This window comes from Equus przewalskii, chromosome 1, assembly GCF_037783145.1.
Source record: "Equus przewalskii isolate Varuska chromosome 1, EquPr2, whole genome shotgun sequence".
Lineage (NCBI taxonomy): Eukaryota > Metazoa > Chordata > Mammalia > Perissodactyla > Equidae > Equus > Equus przewalskii.
Window position 1 is genome coordinate 153682120 of NC_091831.1, and position 14566 is coordinate 153696685.

At 40.2% G+C, this 14566-nt stretch overlaps 1 protein-coding gene across 9 annotated transcripts in view; it reads right to left on the bottom strand.

Annotated features, from left to right (window-relative positions):
• FMN1 (formin 1) overlaps positions 1-14566 on the bottom strand; it is a 383790-nt gene that overhangs the window by 22055 nt on the left and 347169 nt on the right. For all 9 annotated transcript variants that reach the window (XM_070584360.1, XM_070584371.1, XM_070584336.1 and 6 more), the window contains one exon: positions 11633-11782. In XM_070584360.1, coding sequence (XP_070440461.1) covers positions 11633-11782 — 150 coding nt within the window. The remainder of the gene's footprint in view (positions 1-11632; positions 11783-14566) is intronic.

Genomic DNA, 14566 nt, shown 5'->3' on the forward strand with positions numbered 1-14566 from the left:
ATGATATTCTAATGATGGATATATGTCATTATACATTTGTCCAAACCCACAGAATGTACGCCAACAAGAGCGAACGCTAAGGTAAACCACAGAGTCTGGGTGATTGGGTGATTATGATGTGTCAATATAGGTTCATCCTTTGTTAAAAAAAAAAAAAAGGAAGTACCATTCTGATGAGTAATGTTGATAATGGGGGAGGCTATGCATGTGTGGAGACACGGGGCATATGGGAAATGTCTGCACCTCCTTCTCAATTTTTTTGTAAGCCTAAAACTGTTCTAAAAAAATAAAGTCTTTAAAACAAATGAAGAAAAAAATGGGTAAATAGCCCCCACAAAATGCCATTATGTTTTAAACACCTATTGGTGAAATCTGTTAGAAATTCTCTTAAATGATAATGATGAATTCACTTCAGCAGGTGGAAAATATACAATCTGGTAATATTACCAGGGCATACTTGTTAGTAAATCACTCTTCTGCAATGTAGACAACAGGACCAAGGAAGGGACTTTTGGGAGTACAGAAGTAAAATTTTTGCTTATAATGCTACTTGCTTCAAAGAGGAAGCTCTATCAGACATCCAGTACAGTGTGACCTAAAAACATTAATCGGTGCATGACCCAGACCATGTACACATCTTCACTGGACATTCAAAGTCAATGGCTTTGTAAACGTCGGTGGATAAAGAAAAGGCAGGCATTGCAAGGAATATAGTTCATGGAATGCATGTTGGTAAAAGCATGAAATCTGACCAGCTGTAACGTGAATCTGTTTAAAGAAGACGTAGTATCACTCAACACTAAAGAGAAGAGGTCAAAATAGTCTAGAAAAGGAAAAGGCAGCCTCTGTGTGCCAACACCTATAGTAATGGACCTCTAAGTCAGCACACCACAGGGAATACCCCCAAGTTCCCTGAAAAGCAGGTTAATAAAAGCTGAAGATCCAAACCACTATACCATTAGACACATCCTAAAACTTAAACCGGAATCTCTCTAGCAAGTACAAGAACTCTTCATTCTGGTGATGATTCTGAAACACATGGAGGAACATGGTCAACAAAACAACATGAGAAAAACATGCCTTTATCAATGGCCCAGTAAATTTTGGCCTAGAGACCTTTGAATGGTGAATAAGTTTTTTGTGGGATGGAAAAGGAGTTGGCACCCACTGGATACCACGTTTGTAAAATAATGAACTTGCCAGTCTGACTATCCAATGAGGTTGGCTTTACTAATCATTATTAGGGACAGCTTCTTCTATAAGAAAATGATGACATTTTTATGGTCTCCCTTTAGAAGAAAAAGTCAGAGAAGGAGTATAAGAAGCTGCAAAGATGAAATATCAACTGCGTCTTCACTCCTTTGCCATGATCTCCTTGTAGCCTTGAACTAAGGGGCATCAGACCAAGGAACAAAGAATACTATACAAAGAGACTTTGGGGAGGTGTGGAAGTGGCTTTATTGCTTAAGAAAGCTCAATACCACATGATTTACAGTACTTTAGATGGAGAAGGTTGAGGGCAACATCTTGATAACTTTCCCCATTACAATTACCTGAAGCAGAGATGGAATTAACATCATAGGGATTGTCCTTAACGTTGTGCTTTTAGAAGGACATAGCTACGTCAGGCCATCCTCCAGTCATTGCCTAGTAGTCTGGATATTAGAAGTAGGGCTCTCTGTGAGCTCTGTGGAGTTTGTTCAGGTCTTCTGATATTCCTTAAGTCTCCAGAAGGTACTGTCCTCAGTTCACTGAGTCAGGTTGTTTCTCCATAGCCAGGGGAAAGGGGGCTCACATGCAGCTTTGGTTCTAAATAAGTAAATGCAACCATGGAGACGTGCCAGGGGCATCTCCCTTATTTCTATGCAGCTTGAAAACACTCCCTCACTAGGTACTTTTGAATTCTTGATATAACTATTACACACGGGTAAGAGTTATGAAAGTCAAAGAAATGAGTAAGTCACTCTTTGCTGTCAGTATAAACAATGCAAAGACCAAACTCATTAACTCCTCAATGTAAAAGGAAACGTCTTCCTCACTGCAGCAGATGATGAAAGCATCATTGACTAGTCTATGTGGAATGTTTCCAAAGGGTACGAAAATAAAACTCAGGGAAGAGAGCCGTAGACAATATGAAATAATGGGTAACCCCAAAATCATTTCTCTCAGGCAGGCTAACAGGCCTACATACTTGGACAGATGCACTCTTCCATGCTTCTTCTCTCTTTAGAATCTGCCCCTTGACCCTGACTACCCCTCCACCCTGAGGCCCTCCAGATCAGTCTCACTAGCAGCCATGGTAAGACAGACCAGCAGGAAAGTAACACAGGTTTTAGACTTAAAAGACTTAACTCCTCACACACCAGAATCTAGTCTCTAAAAGTCATTCCATGATAAATGAGCCCATCACTTCTACTTCCTAAATCTGACAATTTTCCCTATCCCATTCCTAAGATATTTTTCTATTTACAATGAAGGAAGTTCTCTTCGAGACTGAATTTCACCAGCCACACAATCAGTCCCTTCATAGTTTTTGCGGGCTATCACTTGTAGTACCCAAACACACTTTGACTCTAAATGATTAATTGCAGAACAAAGGCCGCTTCCGTTTGCAGAGCTTCCCCACAGGCCACAGGGGAGTGGAAGTAAGAGGGTCCCTGGATTTGCCCTGGAATGCTTGATCAGTTAAACCCCATCACTCTGCACTCGGTAGACGAAACACCCCGCGCCACCCGGCGGTTTAGGTGCAGAGTGAAAGGTAACAGCATTGTATTTCCTTGTTCAGGGAGAGGTGTCTGGGAGGCAGCTTAGAAACCGAAGTCAGCCCTGGGTCATAAATCTGCAAAGTTAATTGCAATGCACAGCTAATCTTTGGAAGAGCCTTCCAATTCTGATAATGAAGACATGCAAGTGCCTGTAGACGCCAACCCCTCCACCCCCTGCACTCCTTTTGGGTTTTGAAACCTGTACTGCCTACTGAGTCTCACCAAGAACTTGAACTGATCAGAGCCTGTTTGCATGGGTGACTAAAACAAAAAGGGTGAGCAGACAGGCGAGATTGTATGGGCAGGCAGCCCTGCCGGCGCCCCTCAAATCATACTACCCAGGCAGCCCCCTATTCCACCTATTCTATGCGCAAGGTGGGAGCTGTCAGGAGTCCCACAGATAAGCAATTTGGAAATATTCTAGCTGAACGAAGGAGACTTACTTTGGGTTTCCATTGCTGTCTGCCAAGCTAGGCAAATAGAGTGTGGACAGATGCTCTTTAAGGTTCTTATTTGAGCTCCAAAGAGGTCTGAGGCTTGGCACAGCCATGAATCCCAAGAATCTTCACTTCCTTGTTTTTCTCTAGCTTTTTTTCTTTTAAGATAAATTGAAAGTAATACAGTCAAGAAGAGAGAAGGTAATTATTTTTACCCCATTAACTAATCTTCCTTGTTCTGATCATGTCTATCCTCTTTAACAAAGCTAATAAGATTTCAGATGCTTGAGCAAAGGCAACCCATATGGGATATATTTGGAGAATTCTACCACCAAAATACAAATAAATAGGATGTCTCATCTATCAGCAGCAGACAGCAAATTCTATAATCAATTTCAGCGTGGCAAAAGAAAACAGCGATTGCTTATTTGTTCAACAAATATTAATTGAACACCTACTATACGTTAAGGAACTACAAGGTGCTAGAGACAAATGAAGTACAAGATATGGCCCTGGTCTTCTAGGGTTTACAATTTATTTAAGAGAGAAAATGTTTATCACTAAATAAATGAAAAAGAAGTCACTAACTCCAAAATTGAAAAGTCAGTAACCCCCAAGAACTTTGGAGGGAAGAGAGCTCACAGAGATTGGGGAAGCTTTGTGAAGGAGGCAGTATGTGATCACTAGATTAAATTCTTACAGAACAGGGTCTCAAAGCTTGTACAGCACTTAACACATAATAGATAATTTTTACACATGTGTGTAAATCAAGCTAACTGCTGCAAATTTATATTTTGGGAATGCAAAATGCAAATACATGAGAGACGATGTGGACCGAGCACTCAGGGAAGGATGCACAGAAAAGATCGCAGTTAGGCTGGCCCCAGAAATCACACAGTATGATTCCTCCAAAACGTGTGTTTGAGTCTCCCAAGTCCAGGCCTTTGCCATGCGGTCTCCAAGATGTCCTTACCCCTTTCTTCTCTACGTAGCTGAATTCCCTGCAAATTTCTAATGTAAAATCACAGGAAATCAGGGCTGGAAGAGATCTTCAAGATCACCTATGTCTAGCAGTTCCTAAACTTGGCTGAATGTAGTAAGAATCACTGGGGAGGTGTCCTTCTCCCTCCCACCTCCAAAGCTGACCCAATATATTTAAGCAAGGGATGAGTGAGGCCAAGGCATTTATTGAAACCACCAAACAAAACGAATTCTTCCTCTGCCATCTCTGTGGGGAGCTTTCTAAAACTGCAGCTCCCTAGACGCCACCCCCTGGGATTCTCATTCTGTAGATGTATTTATTTTTTACAAAGCTCTCCAGGTGATTTGGAAGACCTGCCAGATTTGAGAGCGACTGATTGTCAATATTCCCCCACTGGCTTCTGAGTCCTCTCTACAACTTTCTGCCCAGAGACGTTCTGTTTAGGGCTAAACATCTTCCCCAAACCTTCCCTAAGCCTCCACATTTCTTTGGGATCATTTCCTCCTCCAACCTCCTACACCACGCAGGATCTTCAATGTTCACTTAATATCATGTCATACCACGTTGTGAAGTCCTTTCTACATCAATAAACAATTATTAGGCTCTGTGCTGGAGGATGCACCATAAAAGATGCAACAAGGAACAGGTTTATGTCCAAGAGGTGGAAAAAGACACACAGACTTCTAAAATAACAGGTTGGAATGAATGAAGTGCTAAAGGATGGTAAGAAAAACATGCTGTCTGAGACCAGAAGAAGAGGTAGTTGTTCCTCTTCAGGGCATTTCAGAAAATTTCAAGAGAAACTGATTTGGACATAATCCTTAAAGGATGACTATAATTTGACCAGCAGGAAATAATCAGGGACAATGCAGTGTAAAGGCATCATTCAATGACAACACAAGGCCAGAACGTGCCGGTGTGAGAAACAGTGAGTCCCCATGGTGGGTACATGTGGAATGAGGATATGGGAAATGAAGTTGGAAAGTGAGTTAAGGGCAAGTTTTTGGAGGCTCATGCTCTACTTTGGGAGGGAATATGGAATACTCAAAAGAGCTCAAGCTTTAGCATCAAATAAGACCTAGGTCTTTATCCCGCATTCTGTTGCTTACTAGTGAAACTGTGACATTGGCAATTCCATGCTTATCTGTGAAATAACAATACACCTTCTTTTTAGGGCTGTTGTAACGACTCAGCAATACTTAACAAATATAAGTACCAATCACGGCTAATTCTCTTCCCTTTACTTCATCAGTGCTAGAAAAAAAAACCAGAATATGCTTAAAGAAATAGATGTGATCTAACTTCTGTTTTAGAAAGACAACTGGATGCAATATTAAGGGACATTGAAGAGGAAATAGAAAAACAATAGGCAAAGAGAATAGTTAGAAAGATGTTTCAATAATGTAGGTGAGCGATGAGGTCCTGAACTAGGGCAGAATCATTGTGAAGACAGGGTAAAGAAGAATAACCACCAAGAAGGCAAAACCGAGCAGTCAGCAATAGGTGGAAAATGAATCTTGTAGCATAAAAGATGATTTGAGTTTCCAGCCTGCTTCTTTGCTACTAGGAGGATAGTGGTGCAACTGAAAGTCAGGGAAGCTAAGAGGAGTGGGCCTCAGTTGAGACAGAATATATTCTACTTGGGACACACTGAATTGCAGATGAAGGCTGGTCATCCTGTGGAAACATTTAATGTGCAGTAGGAGATCTGAGTCTAAGACTTAGAACTAAGAGGTTGTTCTGAGTAGAAGAGGCCTTGGCAAAGAGGTGCTAAGTGAAGCTGTGAAAATAGTTGGGACTAGCTAGGGAGAGTGTATTGAGCAGAAAAGGGGAACACTGAGATCTGAACCTTGAGGAAAGTCCACACTTAAGGAATAGGAGAAAAAGGGGAGTTAATGAAGGAGACGGAGGAGGAGTGGTCACCTTTGCAGAAAGAGACCCAGAATACTATCAGGGCAATAAGGCATCTCAAGGTGGAAGAAACTATTATAAGCGTCAAAAGCTAGTAGTGGCAAGGAGTTAGAAAGAGCCATTGATTTCACGGTTAGCAAAGGTGGCAAACACTGCTAATGGTCTCAACATCCATTTCTCCTGCTCTCTCCAGTAACAGAACCCATCAGTCTTTAGCTGGGCACTTGGCTCCCAGATAAGGTTTCCTGGCTTCCATTGTGTGTAGCCATGAGATTAAGTTTTGTTCAATGAAATGTGTGTACCTTCCAGGCCACGCCCTTGAAAGGAGAGGGTGTGCCCTTCTTTCCTACCGGCAGGAGCTCAGCCGTAGTGGTGTTAGTGGATGTGATGTGAGCCACCTTCAACCTTGTGAATACGGACCACACCTGAATGATGGCCACCACAAAAGAGAAGGAACCTGGGTCCCCAACATCTAAACAACTTGCACTCAGATTGTTAGGCAAAAGTAAAATAAACTTTTCTTGTTTAAGCAGCAGTTTATTTTGGTCCTTGTTATGGCAGCTGAGGCTTTATCCTTACTGATACAGGAAGGAGGGAGGGTGTGTTAAGGAGACAGAAGTGAGAATGAATATAAACTCTTCTTTTAAGAAGCTAGAAGGGAAAGGAGAGAGACAGAAGGACAGTTTCCAGAGGAAAGAGGGTCAAAAGAAGTGTTTTAGTTTTAAAATCAATGATCCTAGAATTCTTAACATTTTAAAGTCTACTGTCCTCTCTCCTTATTCATGACATATTTTTAATTTTGCAGAAGTAGTTTTAAACTCATTGGTTGGGAAATAAGCAGGTTGGATTCTTCGTGATTATGATAGTTCTCTTTATAAGTTAGCTTTTTGGGACATTTAGTGTTTTGCCAACTAACTAGGGGGTGATTATTTGTTTTATTAAAGGGCTCCCTTATAATATGAAGCTTCTTAGCAGTTAAGTGTATACAAATCATTTAATCACCTAACAGAGGGCTAGGGAAAAGAAAGTTAACTTGTTAGAAGTTACTGTAATGATCATGTATGTGTGTCAGCAGGAAAGCAGAAGTCAATAAATAAAAATTGTACTTTATGGAGCTTTTTTCAGGAATAACTTTATCACAGAGAGAGAGGAATTCCTGCAATGTCTACACTGCAATCAATGGGTCTTTTGTGGGTTGAATGACAGCCTCTCTAAGTCCCCAACTCCTGGTCATAAAGTGACCTGAGCAGTAGGGAGCTTTGAGAACAGTTTTTGGGATAACCCCACAACAGCTCTGACATATCTGCTGTGAAGGGTATGGCAGTTACATAATTAGCCAAATAGCTGCAAGTAATATACTTAAAACAAAAATCCTATTGGTATTTAGCTGAACTAAAAAACCAAAGTAACTATCCATTCCCCTATGGTGCAAATTACAGTTATGTGTAAAATGAAATTTCTTATTTGCATTTCGCATAAAATTCACTCATTACTTACCTATTATGGGTTTTTTAAATGGCACTTCTAAGGTTCGCTTTGGCTTAAAGTGAATTATTCGCCAAGACTTTATTCCTGGAGACATGAATCCTCTGGGATTTCTTCACCTTTTGCAAATTCATAGTTCACTTTGTGGGTAGTAGTGGTTTGTGGCCTCTATGTGTGCATGTGTGGGACATGTGGGATGTAGTCGTAAGATAAACCTAAATGGTGGAAAATTTCATAAAGAAGGGTCCTATATCCCAGAATAATTAAACAGAAAACAAGTAAAGAATAGTCAGTAAAGGTAGCAGCAAAAATTAAGTTACCTCTTTGCAATAACGCATATGCTTGGATAATCTGTAGATTTAATAGGTGGAAAAACGTGTGTTACAAAAATCATTGAAAGTTTGGATATCAAGAGGCACAAATACAAAAGTGCATGAAAAAGTAAAATTAAGGCAAAGCTGCCTCTGAGAGTAAAAATCTTGATGAACTTTAGTAAACCACTAAATGCAATGTTGGACACACGTGAGCAGAGGAAAATCAATAAAAAAAAAATATGGTGTTCAAGAAAAGAACTGGGGACATAAGGCCAAGTAGCTGTAGACATTTACTAATTCCAAGAGGGCAATGAAAATTCTCCCTCACCCCAAATCTCTCCCCTACTCACCACCAGACCTTGGCTTGAAATATCTTCTAATATACTCCCTAATGAACTCAAGAGCAAAGGTGAGGGGCATTATCTCAGAAATAAAAGACACACTTTCTCAGAACATTAGAAAAGTAGTTTCTCGATTCATAGAGATTTAGAGCTAGAAGAGATCATAGTAAACACTTAGTTCCTGCTTCATTCCAATACATACATTTAACAGATGTGACAATTGGGTGCCCCAGGCAATAAGCGACTGGCCCAAGAGCACATGGGAAATTAATGGCACAGAAATGCTGGTTTTCAACTCTCTATGTAGAGGTCTTTTTTACACCACTGAGCATTACCTGTACTCAGAAGGAGTAAGAGAAGGACTTGCTACATTTCATCGGAGGATGAGTTCTGGGACTAGGGTCGCAAGAGGACTGAGTGGGTCTCAGACTAAAGCTCTAGGGAGTGGGGCATTCTGGATTTGTGCTTGGTCACAGAAGTTTGCTATTTTGCCTATATTGGTTTAAATGCCAAGGAAAGTTTATGCCATTAATATACCATCGTATAGTAGCTTGCTCTTCTACTGTTAGAGTTAATCAGCAGATAATGATAGGGTTTGTTGATTACTCACGAGGCACAAGAACATTGGACATTTTTATACAGTCATTTGCATGTTTAAAGATTGTTTTGGGTTTCACAACGGGCAGTTGTTACCCTGCTACGGGGCTAGGTCAGCTCAAGTTTGCATCAAGCTAATGTGTATTCATGGAAACTACACTAAGCAGAACAAGAAGTAAATATCCTCTACCACGTAAAACTGACCTCAAATCGCCTGAAGTAGTTTTCGACACTTCCACTTCATTTTGAAGTGAATATGTCCCTTTGAAAATCCTACTATTGATCCTTAATTTTTCCCAGTGATATTCGGGGGTTTGGTTGGCCTTCAAATATATCTAAAAGTCGAGTAGGTGAAATTTCTTGTGATGAGATCCCAAATTACAGTTTTTTTCCCCTAATAATTACAAGCTATCAGGTTTTCATTTGGTTATGAATTTGATTTTTGAGGATGTCTTCGTACTATGCTATGTAACCTCCTGACATTTACTGTTGTTGGAATTTACTGTATTTCTGGGAAATGTATAATCAAAAATGACAACATCAAACCTCATTAAACAGATGTCAAAATAAAGCAATCATATTTTTCTCATTTAATTATAATAGAAGAATTCAAGTTAATTTGCTTATTTTACCATAATGAATACATGATTCCAACATTTTAAAAGCTAAAATCCTTAGGAGATACAGGACAATTTTAAAAAATCCTCATTTCACTAGAAAACCCTGGATATTAACCAGTTTCTTTAACTGGATGAACAGTAATACACATAACGTGCTAACATTTCTTAACAAATAGAATTTTTGTAAACAAGCTGCTTCCAAAAATATTTTATGAGCCATCATTAACTTTCAGAGATGTTGTTTATGTTGGGAACCTTGGTGATCCATCTCACAAAGCATGGCTGGAATGAAGAGACCCCTGAAATTGCTAAATGAGAAGAACTGAAAAGGGTCCTGTGAAGTCATGACCCTTTAAAGGTGTTGGTTTACAGAGTGCGAAGTGGGTAATTCACCAGCTGCACCCAGGAAGCAGCACTGAAAATACCTATGGCTAGCAATCAGAGAAAATGTTACTCTGAAGGGCGGTTGGATACCACCACGACTGCTGACACACAGTTTGGTCTAACTTCTGTTGATAGGGAAAAACTCCTGATTTTGGAACACAGTTCAGTATTTCAACAGAAGATTTCTAAAATGCAAAGTGATTAATTACCCTCTCTGTTCTTTTTTTGGACCATTTTTTAGGGCTTTCTAACTACAAAGACAAATTCACTAAGGACTATGCTCAAAATCTGAGGTGCAAACATGTTAAGCAAAGGCTGTACATTCAGGGCCCGCTGCTGGATCTCCTGGTCTTTAGGTGTAGATGTGGAGAGCTGACTGGCCAGCTGCTACCGTGTCAGAGGGAGAGGCACTTGCCTTGGTCACTTCTCTAGGAGGCTCAAAGGACACAAAACTTATTCCACAGGAGCTCATTTTAGCCAAATGGGTTAAATAAGTGATTATAAGACAATAGCAATGAGTTGAGTGTCAAGATTTTTAGGATTTTTTCTCATGTTACTATCAACAATCTATTTTCTAAAGCATGTCACAACTTTTCTCTGCTTCAGTTTATCTGTATGATGGATATACTCAGTTTAATTCCATGTTCCCAAAGAGGTGATGGTGGAATGATGTGTTGATAAATATTGTTAAAGCTCTTTGACGTCTTTAGAAAGAAAAGCAGCTTTCTTTTTCTCAGGGAAAAAACTCCCTGAGAAAATATTCAGAGACTCAGTAATACTGGGTCAAAAATCTCTAAAGCTTGACCCCCTTAAAAATAGCTTTTTAAGGTGAAACATATTATTGTATAGTGTGTGTATGTGTGTCTAAATATCTTATGTATATGCCATTTTGCTGGTTACTAAGAACAAAAATACTGAATTGTGGAATTTGAGGTCGCAATGTTTAGTGAGATATAGATGCTATAACTAAATAAACCATTTTCCTTAATTTGTAGAATTTCTTGATCTCCTACACCACTTTGAATGACACTCTCATACATCTGTTCTGCAGGAGTAGTAGCAAGCCCTGTTTGAAGTTTAAATTCATGACACCCTTTGTAGCACAGTGGCGACCTGATCAAAACAGTGATCAACAGAAATGCTTTTTGCTGATAAACAGGGCCAAATTCAGTCTCTTTCTAAGGAGAGCGAACACACACATACACACTCTCTCTCCCTGTATTCAGAGCCGAGGTTTTTCTTCTACCCCCAACTAATAAAATCAGGAGGCTGCAATGAGGCCAAGCGGCACGCAGTTTGATGTCCTCAGCAGGATACAGGGAGTCAGAAGTGGCGCTGTAAATCCAGAGCGGGGCTTCAACACGGTGTTAAGTGTGGCCCGAGTCGCAGAGATTTCCCTTTGATGCAAGTTCAGTATATTAATGGGAAAGGCATTCACTTTTATTTGTCTGTACTGTCTGCGACAGCGAGGCTGCCTCATTTAGCCTGGGCCAACATGAAAATACACAGAGAAGCAATCTGTTGCAAATTAGCACAGCTCCCCTTTCATTTACTAGCTAGTAATTGGAAGGGGTTAAGAAAGTGTAACTTATCGGATCACGTGAGTGTATCTGCTTGTGCGGACAGCAAGCCTCCCCCGAATTTCCCTATGAACCCTGAGGCCATAATCCTTCTTCGATGTCTACTTGATCTGAAAGACAACACTGACACGTGTGAAATGTGCACACTTTGTTCGGTTTCAGAGGCAGTCTCCTAGACTCCTGACGGGGGTATTAATGACTTTATTAGAACCTTACCTCTCTTTAGATATGTTTTTACTTTCCCGTTTCCAAATCGTCTTGAAGTCACTGCAGAACTCATACCACACCATAAACACGTAGTTGGGTGTGATCTCCTTCTCACCAGACTTTGGCTTCATCCCAAAATATCCTACTGTTGTTTCAAAACTGCAACAGGTAGGAGAACAAACAGAGTGAGGTAGAGGGTGAGAAACTGTCAACATCAACACCCATTAGGGTGAGGAGAGGGGACGCTGGGGGTGGTTCCCACATGTTCATTCTCTAACAGAGGAGCCCCGGTTCACAGTCACTGCGGCTTATCCTAAGCCTCAGAAAACCTATCTGTTCAAGCCAATTTTCCAAGAAATTCAACTTGCCTGGGGATACTCCTGGGCCTATCTTATCTGTAGTAAAACCAGCATGCATAATTCCAAGAAGATACGTAGGTAAAACTTTGAGTTTGTTCTTCATCTCAAATCCATGTCATTTACTTGCTTTTCAGCTTAAGTTTAATGATTACACGTAACACTGATGACAAATTGATTCTGTAGCATTAGCAGTTGTCAGTTAGATAGCCCATTGGGAATAATTAATCTCTAGAGTGTTTCATGGAAAATCAAGAGACTTCTATCCTCATTCTGGGATCCATTAGCTTTGTAATCTTGGGTCAATCACTCAGCATTAGACTCAATTTTCTCAAGGGTAAAATAAGAGACTTAGGCTGTATGATCTTTGAGAAGGGTACATTTTAAAGCTTGACATGATACAAGAATATAAAGCTCCCATGTACAAAAAGAGACATAATAGAGGGCATAGCAAGATTTGGATGAAAAACCACCTCTGGTCTAAAAAATGATCTCCAATCTGGTCAGAAAAGAATCCAAGTTTTCCGAAGTAGATTCCCAGATATCACTAAGAAGCCCCTGACCCACCCCATGGAGGCTCACAACACACCAGAGTCCTCTGGCCTCCCAAGCAGCCCTTCTTGGAGGCACTAGCTTTGCAGCAATTTATAGCTCTGCACTCAATCTTTCCCTCCACCTACCCCCATCCACCCCCAAGCCTCACATACTCATTTGCCATGAGCAACAACACTTAAATAAATGGCCTCCTTTTCTAGGGTGTTGGAAACTAATCAAAGCAGGAATGGCTGGCTAGGTTTATTACTCAATGCTCTATCATCTGTTCAGACACAGGATTTTTTTTTTTGTGGCCATCCTGAATACTGAGTTTCTAATGGAAATCTATTCAATGGCGATTGTAAAACCCTGAAGCCCCGTTACCCTTATGGAGCACACTTTCATCTCATTCTCAGTTATTGGGCAATATGTATCTCATAAGATTTTATCACATTTCACAGATGAACTGTTAATTGATTCCATGGCTATGACTAGGCGAGATCCAAGCTGGAGCTGCAGCTTTCAGTCCCATAAATTCTTTGTGCTTCTGTAAATAATAAATCTGTTTTCAATGCAAATTAAAACTACTGGTCAGGGAATTTTAGCTCCCAGTTATTAAAAGACTGGAAGTGCATAAGTGGAGAAAGGCAATAACTGCAGTAACTTCTTAAGAGACTCTCTTATAATTCCAAACATACATATTTTGGAGCAAAACCAGTAATGGAAGAAAGTAGCAACGTCCACTTTTGCCCCAGACACAACTCCTAATTCTGTGGCAGTCAAAATACTGATAAAACCAAACGTACACTCCATGGCATACACTTTTCTTTCATTCAAAATGAAAATTATATTGATTGCAGCATGGAAATATATAAGTCGAGAGTTATCTAACCCATAGGAACAGGCTATGAATTTCTTATAGAGTCATGGGCTTTAGTGTTGGAAGAGACTTACATCCACTCATCCAACATTCTCATTTCACAGATGAGACAAAAGAGACCTGGAAAGACTGAATGACTTTATTCATTGGCAGAGCTGGGCCTACAACTTAGGTCCCCTGATTCTCAGCGAAATGCTTTTTCCATTCTACCTTTCTGATGCTGATGCTCGCTGACACAGGCATTTAAGAAGTAAAATATCATTTTTTTCTGTCTCCGCTTTAGACACGGTTGTCCCCCATATTATACAGAATGTGTATTACCCCCAGCAGAGCACATTATTTCTTCCTTTTTCTTATGCTCAGTTTCCATACAGAGACATACTTATTTGTGCATTAATAGAGAAGAGAAAGTCTTTCCCTTTTAATATTCAGAGAAACAAATTCTCTTTCTAATTTTCCAGCAGGATACAGTGAAGAGCACAGAAACTCCAGTTACTGTGCATGATGGATCACCTCAGCATCTCTGGCATTATTTGGAGTCTAGATTGTGAGACCAAGATATTGCAAATACTTCTGCAGTTTTAGAGAATGACAGCATTGTTTGTGGGTTATCCCAGAACTTGCGAAAAGCATGTCATCATCCTGGGGGCCTTGCTTTTCCCAACTCTAAACTGAAGCTAACCATGTACTCTTACCACCTCTCCCCCTGGGGATTTGTGAGGCCCTGCTTGCTAACCCTCAAAGGCGATGAAAACTAAAGGAAATGCCAAATTTCAGCATTTTTTCTCCTATGTGTTTTAGAAATTAAGAAAACAAATGAGCCTTTTCGGAAGAACCAAAGCCAGCAGTCCCAGAGGATGGCCTGGCTTTGGCACTCTGCAACTTTGTCAAAGATGAAGTCGCTCTGTGGATGTGCCTTAATTGATTTTGGTATTATCCCTTTGTTCAAGGAAAAGCTAAAAGCTACAATATGAACCTGCAACGATCTGATAAGGTCTCGACTATTGTCCTCTCCAAACAAAACTCTCTTCTTTTCAAATTCAATTTTGATTCCCAGAAGACTCGGAAAACTTTCTGAAATTTGGGCATGAAGACTGCTGATATTTAATGACTAGGAGAATTTTCTCCAAGAGAGTAAAGAGCAATCACGCTTTTTGAAATTTTTGTCAGCAG